At 38.1% G+C, this 16,338-nt stretch overlaps 1 protein-coding gene across 3 annotated transcripts in view; it reads left to right on the top strand.

Annotated features, from left to right (window-relative positions):
• The first annotated feature begins 1,252 nt into the window (after positions 1-1,252).
• LOC134843822 (putative ammonium transporter 3) overlaps positions 1,253-16,338 on the top strand; it is a 56,408-nt gene continuing 41,322 nt past the window's right edge. Inside the window, exons 1-4 of one of the 3 annotated variants that reach the window (XM_063860112.1) lie at positions 1,253-1,764; positions 3,010-3,373; positions 10,784-10,966; positions 11,279-11,482. In XM_063860112.1, the coding sequence (XP_063716182.1) occupies positions 3,166-3,373; positions 10,784-10,966; positions 11,279-11,482 (595 nt within the window). In that variant the 5' untranslated portion in view covers positions 1,253-1,764; positions 3,010-3,165. Of the gene's footprint in view, positions 1,765-2,378; positions 2,403-2,904; positions 3,374-10,783; positions 10,967-11,278; positions 11,483-16,338 lie in introns of those variants that run through there. The other 2 variants (XM_063860111.1, XM_063860110.1) reach the window with 2 other exon arrangements.

Genomic DNA, 16,338 nt, shown 5'->3' with positions numbered 1-16,338 from the left:
AACTTATCTCCCCAACCCACGACGTACCCCCTCTTTCTCTAGTTAGGGGACATCTAACTGTAAAACGGGCAAGCGTGGGGGGTGACTTGGTGTGGGATCTATAGCTAACTTTTTGTAATTTTTCATAACTCGATTCAAAACAGGAAAAATTGAAATTAAGCCAGAGAACAAAATAACTAACTAACCCTAAGTTTAACAAAATTATGAAAAAATGAAAGCAACACGCAAAAATATTTGAATAAATAGATTATAATCCATTATAATCGATTAAAATGGATTATTTTTCTTTTGATAAAATTTTTTGAAATTAATCTATTATAATCCATTATAATCGATTATATTGGGATTTTATTGCTTAAAAAAATATTATCGTTATAATCCATTTTCAATCGATTATAATCGATTATTTTTGTTATTTTATAGAGACTGACAATGAAAATCCAATATAATCGATTATTATCCATAAAACTTCAGTGCGGGACGCCCTACTGTGACCTAGAGGTTATGAATCTCACGTACTAACCACTCAGCCATGGACGCTTGATTGATGTCAAACGCTAGCCACAAATAAATCAGAGAACAGATGCTATGCAATTTCCAATGCTACAGTGAAATTTCCATATAAGTGAACAATTTCAATGATTACTCTTTTTTGCGAGTTAGGTTAGGAAAAAAGAAGGTTCGTAATGATACACTACGCTGATCGACGTGTGTAAGTAGATGATGTTTTGTTACTATACAAGTATGACCGAAGGAGTTGTCAATCTGACCCTGTCGCAGTCCTGCTTGTTCTGTGTTTTCTAAACTTTGGGCAATCCTAACAGAGCTGGTAAGCCACCCCTTTTTTAAATTGCCCCTGGTCCAACTCAATGCAGGACGAACAGTGGTGGAAGGGGTCTGCTCTGTTCTGCTCTGCTAGTCTGCTCTTCTGGTATAAAAATGGCAATCTGGCATGATCAGAATTGAAGCTAGAAATAGTCATGCATGAGGCCTCGTGAACAGCTTTTATCGTAATCACTACGAGACGGACTGGGGCGTCAATATATTGTCAGACTTTGTTTTTTGTCGTAACTATAATAACCCTCGGCAAGTTTTAGTGACCTTGTACAAGCTCAAATTAATTTTACTTCGTTCTTTATCGTTACGTATGTTCTCTAAAATAAATCTAGTATTTATACCGGCGGCCAATGGCGTTGATTGAGCAATTTTTGTTGAAAAATCTGCTTATCTGAGATATTTTATGCGCTGAAAAAGAAAGACTGCTTCTCTGAAAGAATAATAGCCGGATGATGCGATTGGCTGGCGAATTGTTCTACAAAAAAGCATCTAGTGGTTTTTTCATATTAAACGCCTAAGTCCATTCTGATTTAAGATATCATCTGAAGTTTTCCTAGTTCAATTCATTCCAGTTGCTTAGCTTGTTTGCCTAATCTATTTCATTGAGTTAAAAAATTGTTATCGAATTTTTTTATTAACAAGCTGAAGTCACTTTTTTATAAAATTCGGCAGTTGAAGAACTTTTTGGAATTTGAGGAATTTTTGCTCTCGTCTCCAGTTTAGTTCATTGTTTATTTATCCTTCCCATTTTATGAGAAGGAATCGAATTGAAACTTTCCCTTTTGTGGAAGTTTGAGACTTCATAACATTTTTGTCTTCGAATCGAAATTGATTATTTTATTGAACTGTTTTTTGGAAGTATGACTACTTTTTTTGGTACATCTACAGTCATCTATGAGAATTGCTTTAAACTACTTCTCTAAAACAGTGAATGGTGCTTAACAGCATCGGACTAAAAAGACCTTTGTTCTCCTAAAGATATCCATTAGTTTCTTCGAAAACAAAGCGCAAGTTGCTTTCGATTAATCGATGCGCCATTTTCAAAAACTGAACTACTTTGCATAAGAAAACAGTTTTTGCTTCCATATTTTGAAGAAATTATTAAATGATAGCAAAATTAGACTGATCTGAACTATCGATCTATAAGAAATAGTTACCTTAATCCCAACCACTAATTTCTGAAACCTCCTTCTATCCTATGCTCAAAGTGCAGCCCTCTTTTCATGCAACCCGGGTTGAGGAATGTTTTTGTAATTAGGATTCCCACCCTGTTTTCCTTTTCGTGAATGCTCGATCACAATTCTAATACATAAGTATAGCCCGGCCATATCTTGTCCATCTAATTAGTCAAATCTCGTGCAATAAAATGTGCATCACATGTCTCAAATTTCATGTTAAAAAACACATGTTAAGCGCACCTGTTTTTTTTCTTGTCAAGTTCAAAGCAACATGTTTGAACTTGACGATATTATTTATCAAGCTGTCCAGATTGTGTATAATCTCAACGGCTTTTGTCACTTTTTCAATTTTTTATCATTAAAACAGAAACGAAATGAAACACATTTGTATTTTATTTTTATATTCGAGATTCCATTGTCCGACTTTGAGACTATTTTGGCCAATTCATGATAACTAAAATTTTCAACAATTTTCATTTTTTTTTTCATTTTTGCTTTTTAGCGCATAGCTTAAGCGGTGACTTAAATTAGCTGAGAAGTTACTCTAAATTGAGTTGAGGCATGCTATTTGATCCAAATAAAACTTTAAAAGACGCAAAGAACATCCGATTGGGGTTGGGAAGGTTTTCAAACAAAAAGAGTTCTTGCTTCAAACACCCTAAAGAACAGTCGAAACATTCAGGGTATGCCCCTACAGCCTTAAGTTACTAAAAAAGACATTTTCAAAGTCGCAGTCTAAAGACCTGCATGAACGGTTTCTTAAGTTGCAAATAAAACATAAAAGTTGGCGAAGAGGCTAAAATCAATTAATTTCTCCAGCTTTTATCGCATGTGTCGAATAGGTGAATTTGCAATTTTTTTGGTACATTTACAAATTGATTTTTTGAGGTATTATGCACTGATACATGAAAATAAGAATATAAAACTGATTGCGTTCTAGTGATGATAATTGAAGATACTAGATGATAACAGATGATTAGTTCGATGCTGTTAGCTCCTAAAGATCTTTCAAACTATTTTCTAAAGCTCTCGAAAAATGCCGAGTGCGGAGTGAGAAGTTTTTTACTTTATAATTCATAACAAACTTTTGTTTTTTCCGATTCTTCGAGTTACTCATTTAAAGTTAGTTTACTTGGTTTAAATTCGAACCATGACTCTGACAGTGAACTTGTCGTCTAACGTATCTTTCGGCGGAGTGGGCACTGGCAGTGACAGTGACAGTGACGGCGGTGGTTCGGTGGGGGGCGTGGCGGGGGGTGAATCGACTTACGACCGACTGTCCTCGTGGGACGATGCCACCTGGATCCTCACCTCCACCTTCATCATCTTCACAATGCAGAGTGGATTCGGCCTCCTAGGTAAGTTCCCAAACCCAAACTACACAAAACTACACCCCACCCGCTAAATGATTAGACATAGCACACAAATATAGCCGGTTGCTGAGTTTTCAGCACAATGTTCCGACCAAGTTCATAAAAAATCTCACTAAATTTTTTTTTTTGCAAGGCAGTGCCTTTTTTTTGCAAGGCAGTGCCGTGTTTTTGTGCGTGGTGTGATTGGAAAACCAAACAAATGCGTAGAGTTTTAGTGACTTAGACACAATGACTACAGTTGTCTCTTCAAAAAATGCTTAACGAAAAAAAATGAAACAAAGTCAGTGAAAATTTTTCTACATTTTTTCTCGTTACTGACACGTTTTAGAAAAAATTATGTCGTTCGAATCGCCATCAGAAGGGCTTTAAAATGATATATCACTCGACCCATTAATACTTTGTAGTATCAGATTTTGCATGAAAAAAAATGTACGAAAACAACTAGTTCCGAAGACAAATATTCCTCTCTATTGTCAATGAACGGAACAAAAAGATTTCGAAAATTTTGAAGCCTCAAAAATCAATTAACTCTTTATTTGCCCTCATTACACGCACAGTATTTAGCAAAACATTGACTTGCGCTTGTTTGATTTTCTGTTTGTATCGTGCGTATGAGCAACAGTTTGCAATTTGGAATATTTTAGGATTCAAAATTCGAAAGTTTTATAAAGTATGCTCCCCTGCAAATGTTTCGATGATTTACAAATTTTTTTTTTGCTTAAATATATAGTAAATTTAAAAGAAAAAAGTCAGATTTTGAAGTTTTTCTGAAAGCCAAAATTAAAAGTAAAGAAACCATTTCAAGTGCTTATTCAAATTCGTGGTTTGTTTTGTACTCTTTTTTAATCCATATTCCGCAGTTTTTTTATCATGTAGTTTTGAGAAAGATAAAAAAACATTCAGACAGCTTGAATTCTGGGAAGTTTTTCCCAAACGCTTGAATAGCGAGAGGCTCAAAGTCGAGCAAACTTTTTTCAGATACACTATCAGTATCTGATACTTCTAAGACTCCTAAGAATCGGTGTTGTGTTTTTTCCTTTTTATTTGTTAAGAAAGCATATATGCAGGCGAGGGCTATTCGTGAAAGACAAACATGTAAGAAGTATTTGGTAATGAAAATTTTTGGTAAGTATGAAAAATTTTGGTAATAACTTTGAGAATTCGATCAGCCAACAAACATTTTGAATTTTCGAGCACATGTAGCTTTTCTGTGTCGCCTAACAAAATCATTTTTTTCATAATCTTTTTGTCCACTGTTTTTTTACAAAGATTTTGAATAGTTTGAATAGCTCAAGTGTTTCGTATTTTTTTTTGCCGAGGAGACTGGTAAAACCTGTCCTCGTTGCTTGTGCATGCATTGTGTAGTTGGAAGTTGGTGTAGGTGAAAATTTTAGTTGTTAAGTCTAGTTGAGTGGTAATATCATCTGTTATGGTTGAATCGCCGTGGCGACTACGACGGTCGGGGCATCAATCTCGCTCAGATCCTTTGTTTTTTCAAATTAAGTCGAGCGTGAGGTTTTCTCGTAGAAGTGTAATGATTAGGCTCACATCTCGTTTCAAGAAAAATTTCACCATCCGAAATTGCTGTGGCTCGGCCTTCAGTTAGCACCATGTAGATTATCGCGGCTCTAAACGCGCCTTTAAGGGATTTTATCTTTAGTCAATCAGAACTAAACTATTTTTTAGATTGTAGGGTTATCAAAAAACAACAATATCTTCTCAGGTTTCAATTAGTACACTTCAGTGGAACTCTAATATAGTTGTAAAAAAGGACCTAATTTAAAACAAATCAACGGTATCAAAAGGAGGTTAATTTTTTGTGGGGTTATCTTCTTACAGAGTTATAAAATAGGGGTGTAAATAACGTTGGATTAAACAGTTGGACACCACATTTTTTTAACATTCAAATAAGTTGCTTACAAAAATGAAACTAAGAAATTGACGCTGGCTTTCTTCCGAGACACTTCTTTGTAAAATTTAATCTTATATTGAATTGAGCTATTAGCGCTGTCACCAGAGTTGAACATAATTGAGAGCACTTGCTTTACTTTTCATAAATCTGAGAACTGAGACCAATGAAAAAGACAAATCAAAATGGCAAAACCGAAATTTTTGAAAGCTACCTAAAATAATTTCAATTCGGACAAATTACAAATGAAGAAAAAATTAAAAGCCAAATTAGAAGTTTTACACGATTTACTTAAATGCTACTTATGACAAGGCCTCAGCAAGACTAGGAACGGAGCGTACAGATAATTAAGACAACAATTTTGGGTGCAGCTTTAATCGAAAGTGATAAAGCCGAAAAATGTGTAAAAAACCAACGTTTTCTCCGCTTATGAGAGGAATTTTGGTTGCTCGGAAATCAAAGTTTGCCAGTAATCTACATTTTCATCCGTATTATTTACCCCTTTCAATTTTGATCCCATTTTTTTCCGTTATGTTCAGTCAGCCTTAACTACAAAAAAACCGCGCTGAAAAAAAAACAATCGTGTTCAAGTTTTCCCCATTTTTTTAAAATTTTTAGTCCCTAATATCTTTGTGTACGAGCTGAAACAAACAACCTTTTATTAAATAGGACTGCTTCATTCCAACGTTTGAAAAAGAGAGCTAAATGAGCTAAATTAACAAGCAAATTACAGACACACGGGAAGGAGGCTCGGGTCCCGCTAGGTGCTTTTGTTTGTAACAGAGGGTGAGAATTTGTGAAACTGTTGGTTCCAATTTGCCAAAAAAAATAGGTGAATTACCCCAATTTCTAGAACATTATTCTCAGTTCTTGGCGCATTGTTGAATGATTTATTCACAGCGTTGACTGGCAGTTTCAATTTCTAAAAAGTAGTCTTGATACCCGTACCGAACGGAAGCTGCTTTTTCTAGATAGAAATTCTGTGTAGATTGTCTAGCTTAGTTTTCTCGTATTTTCCGTGCGGAAGTGATCTATTTCTTTTCTAGTCTAGAAACAAACAGTTTCTAGAAAGAAATAACCAGAAATCAATTCACTGCTCAACCGCAACGAGATAAACATGCTTCGAGTGTACACAATAACAGTAGCAATACAATTCAAACTTACACTTGTTATAACAACTGTTATTCTCCTAAAACTTTGTCTCCATTTTCATAATTCTTTTTTTTCGTGTTTTTTACACTTAAGTGTAAAAAACACAAAAAAAATTATGAAAATGTAAATAACGCGGCGGCTAAAGTAAAGGCTAGGAGAAAACAAAACCGAATTAGAGTCAAGTCGACGACCATTAAAACGAAGCAAAGTAATGGAAAAAAAGGATACGAATGTTCCGCTTATAAAATTATGGAACTTTGAAAAAAATCACAGATGGAAAACGAGCTTAGCTTAGTCAAGAATGTAACAGAAAACATGCGTCACAAGCACTCAAATATCATGTGCCACCAAGGTTGGAAGCGCAACATGTTATCAAGAACGGAAATACGAACCCAGAACTAAATGAGATTGTAATAAACCAAGAGGATGTAACCAATCAATAAAAGAACTTTTCTATGAAAAATTGATTTCGATACTACGATCAAAATTGAGGCGTCGCTGTGTTATTTTGTTGAATGCTACGGAAAAGAAGAACAGAGGAGTAATAAGATCAAACTTTCGACGACACGAGGCTTCACGACGAGGGGTTGTGCTTAGAGAGGAAATATTATTTGACATGAAGGGCTCCAAATTTAGAAAAGGGAGTTAGAACTGGGAAAAATGAAGAAAAAAACATATTGAAAGGATCGCCAACAGCGTTTAAGAAAGATGATAATTCGAAAAGGACAAAAACTTGGCAAAAAATGAAACTAAAATAGAGAAAGTGGCTTATGCTCACTATATATTCTGAACGGTTTGAGAGGAAAGCTCGGCTAATTCAAGCATCGACGCTATGTCCCGAGTCGAAGTCCCAGACACATGTCCAGACTTTCGCGACAAAATTTTGGCATGTCGAGACTTTCCAGACCAAAATTAGGCAAGTCCAGACTTTCGCAACCAAAATCTGGCTTTTGCAGACTTTCGCGACCATGATGATGATCCGTCGCGACTTTCGCGACCGAAGCGGAGGTGGTGCGACCGAAACATCGCGACTCATATTTGTTATGTCCAGACTCTCGCGACCAAAAAACTCGGCGCGACTCCAGGTAGAAAAATCACGAGGCAGAGCGAACATAAAAGGAAAGAACTCATTAGAACGACTAGGACTATGGAAACAATCAGAGAAATATAATGGAGGTGAGAAAAGGGTTAGAAAGGAAATACCATCAGAAATTTTTTGACGAAAAAAATTGACTCGGAGGAAAACACTTGAGAGATGGGCGAGGAGCAAAAAAGTTCAAGACAGCGTGCATAACAAACATTAACGAGCAGTATCGTAAGAAGAAGAACGAAAGATGGAATTGAATGGCAAGCCAGACCCAAGAACGTGATATTCAGTGAAACCAGAAAGGCTAGATTTCAAGAAGAAAATAGGATGAGAAAAAGTAAATCCTCTCAAGGACATGAGACAGAAACAGCCAATACAAAGAAAAGACGAAAAATGCCGCAAAAAGAATTGCAAAAAGAAAGCGAAAGCAAAAGAGCGACGGAAAACTGATCAATGTTGGAGACTAGTTGAGTCAAAAACCCAGCGATGAGCGATTCGGCGTAAACGCGAAAGCTTGAAACTTGATGTATGTTTCGTAAACCATTCATTCGCAATCTCGACTGAGTAGCTGAAAATATAAACAGAAATAGGCAGACCATTTTTTGTAGAAACTGTACTGTAATTTCACGTTTTCATCTCCACTTTGGTAAAACTTTACGGCATCAAATTTTGGTCAATTGAAGGAGCACCAGTATATAGTAAATTGAGCGAAAACGAACGCCACAAATCGCGATTTGTTGGACAAAATTTTCAAAACGCGTTAAAAAACTTTTTTATGCTAATTTTTTACAAAAAAATGTTACAAAATGGTTCATTATAGCTGAAATACTGAATGAGCGCTTTTTGTGCTAACTAATTCAACTCTAAACGACGATTTGCCGACTGTGCTTTTAGCTGAAAAAAACTGGCTGAAGATGAGACGCACTTGGTTAAATTTGTGGAAAATTTTTTTCTGAAACAACATTTGAGAAGTCAGCCGTAGCTTTTTTGCTTCGCTGACTTTTCAACTGTTGTTTCAGAAATTATTTTCGTGAATTCTTGCAAGAACACTCTTTCAGCTGTCTGTTGGGAATGCTTTTCTTTTTCTTTCACTCTTGGCTTTCATGTTTTTCTGTTTCCTGCTGACCAGAAGGTAAGGGGCGGGGAGGCGAGCATGTCAGAGATTGGGAAGTTTGTTGTCGTTAAGCGCGCTCTTTCTGTTGGGCCATTGCGTTAGTTGCTGTCTGCGGTAAATAACCTTAAGTTAACCGAGGTTGATCACAAATTATTGAATGCTTCCATCTTTATTGGTAATTAGGTGTTCTTAGAAATTGTCTAATTTGCCCTTATTCCTTTACTTCCTCTAGTATCATACTCTCAACTACCCAACCGTGTAATCAGTAATCAGTCTATCTAGCCTATAGTTATCTGCCGTCAGTCATTCATTTGAACTTGTTCTCAACTGTTTGCGAGTCGTTTGTTTTGCTGCTTTTGTCGTTTTGCTTGTTAATAAAGGGGCTAAAGTCTCAAGTTCTCAATCAAAAGGTCGGCAGTTTGAGCACCACCATGGTTTGTACTCGGTGCTTCAAACCGACCCAACTTTATAAAAACCTCAAGCAGATACTTTTTTTAATTTCGCTGATTGACTTCCATGCAAAAAATGCCCATCATATAATTTCATGTATGGAGTCTATGGAAAAGCTTATCATACAACTTTCATGGAAGAAAATTGTGTGACAAGCATTTTTTCAATCGAAATTTTTTTAAGGAAAACTATCTTAAATTCCTTACTAGGCCAAACTGCATTGGATATGCGCACAATTTTTTGTCTGTACGTTTCTGGATTCCAAAGACAAGTCTTTAAACATGTAGTGGATTCCACCTACAAAATTTCCCTGGATTCCGCGTACAAATACTTGTAACGTAAATTTTGTCGGCACGTTAATTTTGTTGCGGATTCCTCAACGAGCGAATTTAGATCGTTATTCCGGACTCCTCAAATGTAAGCTGATTCCGCAAGCGTAAATGGATTCGCAAATTTATCTAACATGTAAACCTACATGGATTCCGCAAACTTATCCTCAAAGGTAAGCGGATTCCGTAAACGTAAATAGATTGCGCAAATTTATCTAATATTGCGGGTTCAATGGAGACAACAGGTAGTGGGCAGCTCCCTTGCATTAGCGGCCACTCACAAAACTGTTTACACAAAAATTATTGCCCACGGAAAAGTCACATTTTTGATTGTTTGTCGGTTTTTAATTTTTTTGAATTATCTCAAAATCTACATTACAAAATCTGAGGTTTTGCGTTCAATTGCCCGAGTAATTTTGACACCAAAGTTATGGCCCTCGGAAACGTCAAAACTTTCTTTTTCAATAGTTTTTTTGAAGTTTTTGATTTTTCTTGAAAATGATTATCCCAAATCTGAGATTTTGGACAATTGCAGTTACAGGGTGCGTGGATCCTTGCTGAACAAGTGACTACGCCCTAGTATTTCACACAAAAAAACTATGATTCCTGGAAATGTAAATTTTTTTGATTTATTGACCGTTTTTTGGATATTTCTCGCAAATACTGCCAAATCTGATATCAAATCTTCAATCGAAATAACAGGTTCTTGACAACCTGCTTCTATAAATGACTATGCCCTGTTTGCTTTAGAAAAAAGTTATGGCCTTCAAACAATTCAAAGATTTGAACCTTCGACAGTTTTTTGGGAAAGTTTAAACTTTACGCGAAAATTACTGTGCCAATTATCAGGTTGTATTCAGTCCTTAAACCTGGTTTTGGGAATTTTCTCTGCTTAAACGGCCGTTATGTAAACATTATGTGAAAAAAAATATGGATTGTGGAAAATCTTTTGTCCGCCGTTTTTTCTGGTTTTTTTAAAATTTGAAAATCAAATCTCAGATGAAAATTTCAATTGAAAGAACCGGTTGCGATAAATGTTCCTACCGAAGCGGTGACTACTTGGGAAAATTTCTCTCCTTGGGAAAAATGATTATCTCAAATTTTTCTAATCTTCTCACTTATTGTAGTAGCGAAACAACTAAGGTTTAGATTAAAGTCAAAATTTTGAAATCACACTTTTCATGCGAGACATAAGAAAATTTTGGTTCACCTAGTTTTCTAATGTTAGTGTTGTATCGCAAATGTTGCGAAGCTCCGTTTCGCCTCTCTGGTTTGTTTTTGAGTTGATTAGGGCTTAGAATAAGCATGTTGAGTTTTTCAGTGGGTGTAATTGTGTGTGTGTGTTGTTTTTCAGAGAGTGGGTCTGTGAGTAAGAAGAATGAGTCCAACATCATGGTGAAGAACATAGTGGACGTGGTGTTCGGGGGACTGTCCTACTGGATGTTCGGCTATGGACTCAGCTTCGGCCCCAAATCTCTCTATGGAGTAGTGGCAGTTGGGGATTTCTTTGTCACCACCAGCGAGCTCGAACTCATAGGCAGGGCTGCCAAATAAGCTTCACTTAAACATTAACATCTGTATCTCAACTAGTCTGCACCTTATATTTATATGAAAAAAAAATATCAGTTTTTGCCTTACAATTAAAATAATTTTTTCGTCTCAAAATTTTTGCTAAATTAGAATAACCTAAATAGACGGACCCTTAGCTCCTACATTTTGTTTTAAGAAAAAAACAACAAAAATTACAATTCAAAAGCCCATTTTTTGGAATCAGTCTATTAATTACAATCAGAAAAAAAGTTTTTTTGCTGTTTTTTGCAATTTGGACGCCCTGTTCTCTCTCGCCTAGGCTACAAGTACTCCAAGTTCTTTTTCCACGCCAGCTTCGCCAGCACGGCCACCACCATCGTGTCGGGTGCGATGGCGGAACGAGCCAACTTCAACTCGTACATCGTGTTCTCCTTTGTCAACACTGTCATCTACGCTCTGCCTGCCCACTGGATCTGGCACGAGGACGGCTGGCTGCACCAGCTGGGGGCAGTAGACTATGCCGGTGAGTCACCACCCCCTCCGTCGCTCTAGATGCAAGGCATGAGGGGAGTGACATTAATTTTATCCCTAAACCTTCAAAATACAGATATAAAAGGGAACTTCCGGTGTATTTTGCAATATACGTTCCAATACTCTTTGAAAGTACCAGGGTTTGGTAACATATTGGCAACCAGAATATAATAATAACTAAGTTTCCAAGTATATCCAAACAAATACAGTTGGGAGAACTTAAGGATTATCTCACTGCCATCTTCGGTTTTTATTGCCCTCATTTTAACCCAGCCGCCAGGAAACCACTCGAATTATCAACCACTTAAACCATCAGTTTTACGGAGTTCTTCCTCGAACATGAAAGTGTCATGGTTATTAAATTAGTTCACTGTCCATTTCAGTTCTATTCTTCTTGTTGTAGTGCTAACTGGTAACTAACTTTGGTTGACCTCCATCTAGTTCATTTTCTCCGACTAACCTTATGCATTTCAGCCCTTCATTTATCTATCTGAAATTTAAACTATCGTTAACTCTTTCTTGACATGGCGCAGCCAGCAGTTCAAATTGGGGCGGGGGGGAGAACCCAGTAGGAATAACGTCGTTCTGGCCTCCCAAACTGGCTTAACCGCCAATGCTATGGGAGTTTTGGTTTAACGGTTTTCAAAGGGGAATATGGCCAAACATGGGATTAACCCGAAAAACTTCTACTATGCGAGTACGCTGACCACAGCGCAAGTTGCGGCATTACCGGCAGATGTAAGCGGGAGAAACCGACTGGAGGCGGAACAGACCTTCATATCGAACTTATACTTATTCCTTGGGGAAAAAAGGACAAGATAAAATCCACAGGCGTAGACCACCACATCTGGAACTAGAAGCGACCCGTTTTTCAAGGGTCATCGATGCTAGAGAAACAGAGTTCAAGAAGGAAAGGAACGACACGTTCGAGACGTTGCAATTGCTAGCAAGAAAGCAACACATCGGGGAATCGTTGTAACAATCCCATTCGGTCTTAAATGGAATAGCAGCACGATGCAATTTTGGGACATTGGAGACAAGGCTCTTGAGAGGCCATCATTGTTAACATGAACAACCGAGAAGCTCAGAACGAATTATGCAGATCGACAAAAACATCCGAGGAGGTGTATCGAACAGCGTTATCCTACGAATGAGGAGACAAGTACGCGAAAAAGTATGTATCGAAAACTGGAGGAGCGACATCGATCAACGCAAACGGTGGAGCGTTCCAGATCAAAATGGAACCGGTGGGAGCGATCCGAGCCGTACCAGAATAGCAGACAAACCGGACGAGGACCGTACCGTCCTGGTTTTGCACCAGAGCATATGACGAGATGTCCAGCAAGAAGCCCAACCTGCAATTTCTGCCGGAAAACAGGACACTATGACAAAACAATGTGGAGAAATGTGGATATCGAGTGCGCCCGGCAGTAGACTAATCCAAAGACAAGAAGAGCAAGATATGAGCAAATCCGGGGACAAGGAGGATATCCACTCACAGCAAAGAAAACTTGTTCGGCTGGGTCAACACACCCGAGGATAGACCTGAATCATTGGACTCGGACAGTTCGGCGGATTACGCTGTCATGGTCATTCATTCAAGAAAGGAAGTCGAACTAACATTAACAGGTGCAAAACTACCGGCAAAAGTCAACGGGAAACAAACAAACGTGACGTGTGGATACACAGCGGCTCGCCATTTTGAATGTTTACCATCGAGGAGTTTAGAAGGACACTGGTCGCCGCAGGTGTGAAGATAAACGAGTTGCATCCAGAGGACAACAAATTCCGGGATTATGGGAACAACGCCCTACACCTACTCGGGACGATGTCAGTACGGCTGGAGAGATAAACGGTTGGGTCGTCGAGGCCAAAATCCAATTAATAGGAGGAAACAGACCGTCTGCTGTTGGAAGGGTCCCAATGTCTAGCTTTGGGTTGCAGCTGATTCAAAACACAACGGGGAAGAACGTGATGTCCATCCAGGAGTAGTGAGACGTTGCAAAGACACCTGGGGCAGAATCCCGCGGGACCAATGGCAACATTATTTTAGTAATCAACTTAACAATTTTTTTCGCCGAAACGATAAAATAAAAAACTGCAGATACAAGCAGAGTTTTTCGAAAAGCTAATCCCAGTCCAGCAAAAGAATGAAGGATCCCATTAACTGTTCAAAAAAGTTGAAAAAGGAATTAGCAAACTTTTGAAATAAGGACACATTGAAAAACTAGAAGACTGTTTTGTTAAGTTTTCGTATCACGAATTGTAACTGCAGTGTAGAAAAACGGGTCTGTAAAACTAGCATTGGAATCAAGAGAACTAAATAAGCGAAAGCATTTGAATAAAAATCAAGTGGCAAACTTCGAGGAATTGATAAATGCGGTAGAGTAAATCATAAGCGAAAAAATGCGAGAAACATATATTTCTCAACGATGGACCTAACATACGCAAACGGACACCTACAGCTCATCATGAAAACGAGGGAACCGTGCAATTTTTTATTTGTTGGAAGTCAATCGACAGGGAGGTATAGGCTTGAGACCAGTGTACGGTTTAACGATGATGCCTGCGGAATTCCAGAGAGTAGTGTTTGCAATCCTATCAGAGTTTCCACCAGAGGCAGACGCATTTCTAGATGACATACTGATTGTAAATAAAGGCAGCAAGATTGAACACATATCGGCGATCGACAAGATTTTGAGAAATTTTGATTAGGAAAATATGTCATTAAAATTTACAAAGAGGAAACTCGCTGAAAGTGAATGCTAATGGCTCGGTCATAAAAGTACTCCTGCGGGCGTATCTCCGCTTGTCTAAAGGACAGAACCAATGGAATCTTTGAAGGCGCTTCGCACCTTGTCACAGCTTTGATCTCTTATGGGCCCAACACACAGCCTACACAAGTATCTGCCAGCATTTACGAATATTCAGCCCCGTTACGAACCTCCCATAGTCGAACAATGAATATCTATGGAAACCGGAGTGCCAAACAGCGTTAGAGAATCTGAAAGAGCAGGTTTTGAACAGAGTCGAACTACGGCACTTCGACATACATATACTATTCTTATCCGAATAGTTTGCGACGCCAGCCACAATGGACTTTGTGCCGTACTCGAGCAATTGGGCTCCGACGGTTGAAGGCCAATATCAGTCGCGTCACGTTACCTGGACGATGCCGAGAAAAAGAACTCGAATAATTATTTAGAAATGTTAGCAGTCGTGTCGGGCCGATTATTTCAGCAACTACGTATTGGGAAGTAAACTCTTGATTAAAACAAATCACAAAGCAATGGTCTCGCTGTTGGATGGAAACAAGAAAAAGAATTAAACTCTGTTCAAACGACTTACCTGGTGGTTAGACCGTCTTGTTTCCTTTGACTTTCAAAAACAGCATAAGCCTGAGGCAAAAACAAGCTTCGCAGATTACTTCTCTAAAAATCCGAGCTCGAAAACTTAGTCGGTTAGCAGATACGATAGCTAGCATGTTTACGGCTCGAAAATCAACTGAATTCGCTTGGTGGAGGGCAGCAATACATGCGATGGAAAATGGACTAATTACAGTCCAGCAATTTGCATGACCGGAAGCTCAAATGATGAATATGCAAACTTAGTTCGGGCAATTATTGATCTTACTTTCAGTAATACAGAAAAATATCGAAAAAACAAAGAAATCCACAAGAATTTTCAAACTCATACCACAGAAGTCAATACTTATACTAGATACATCAGAATCTAAACTTCTTCTGCCTTTCCGGGCAAAAATTATCCGCTGGTTAAACTTGAAAACTTCCACAATTCCGCCTGATTGAAAAACTTTAAATAAGCAAAGCAAGCTTCCAGAGCTATTCAATTTTAGATTTATTGAACCCCAATATCGTGCAGACTCCCAATCAGAAGCATTTATAAGAATGATTGAATGCAAATAACCTGAAATACAGAACAAAAATTTACGCAATGCGCGAGTTTAACGCGCGGTAGACTCATGATTTTCAATTAAAAGACGAGAATCTGGTGACGAGAAAAGGCGAGATGGACGAGAAGCTGGTGACTCTGAAATCCATATATGTAGCGGTGAACTATAGATAACACTATTATCATCATGGAGTGTCCCACATAAACTAGGCGGCCAAAAATATATATTGTAAGCGTACATATATCGCAGCTTTGCATCAATAGCGGAAAATTGTCGAGAGTGTGCACTAGCCGGTATGAACTTGAGAAAATTGTGCTCAAATTGAACGTGGGGAAAATAACCGAATCAAAAAAACCAAAAGAATCAATGCAGTTAGATTTCTGGGGGCTGATCAACTGCCGAAATGAATCCAAAAATTATCTTCTTCTAGCGGTAGACCGGTTCTCAAAATGGCCATTGGTCATGATTTGTAGTTCAAATGAGTATGATAAAACCTTAAAATCTCTGAAAAATTATCTAAACACCCAGAGCGAACAGTGACAGATCCATCTCGATCAAGGGACAATTTTCGAAAGATGTTAAATACTGTTGTAACGAAATGGAATTGAGATAATCCCATCACCTCTGAACAATCTCCGAACAACGGGATGCGTCAAACGAACAATTGATAGTTTGAAGAACTCAGAGTTTATTATCGCTCGAGAAAAAAAACCGAAACCAATGGAGAAAATGCCTGAAAAGGTTCTCTGAGTTCTAAATTTTTCAAAAAATGCCACGCTAAAATCATCGCCATTTGAAGCTCACTGCGGTCGGGAGCCAAATAGGTTTCAAGGAAGCCGTCACTAATGAATCTAAACTAGGCTAGAGTAAAACGTTCAAACTATTCTTGTTTAGATGAACGAGACCCAGTGGCGCAAAGGATGCCTCACCCGGCA

This window comes from Symsagittifera roscoffensis, chromosome 4, assembly GCF_963678635.1.
Source record: "Symsagittifera roscoffensis chromosome 4, txSymRosc1.1, whole genome shotgun sequence".
Taxonomy (NCBI): Eukaryota; Metazoa; Xenacoelomorpha; order Acoela; family Convolutidae; genus Symsagittifera; species Symsagittifera roscoffensis.
Note: the sequence above shows the minus strand (reverse complement) of the source record. Positions and strands in the feature narration are given on the sequence as shown.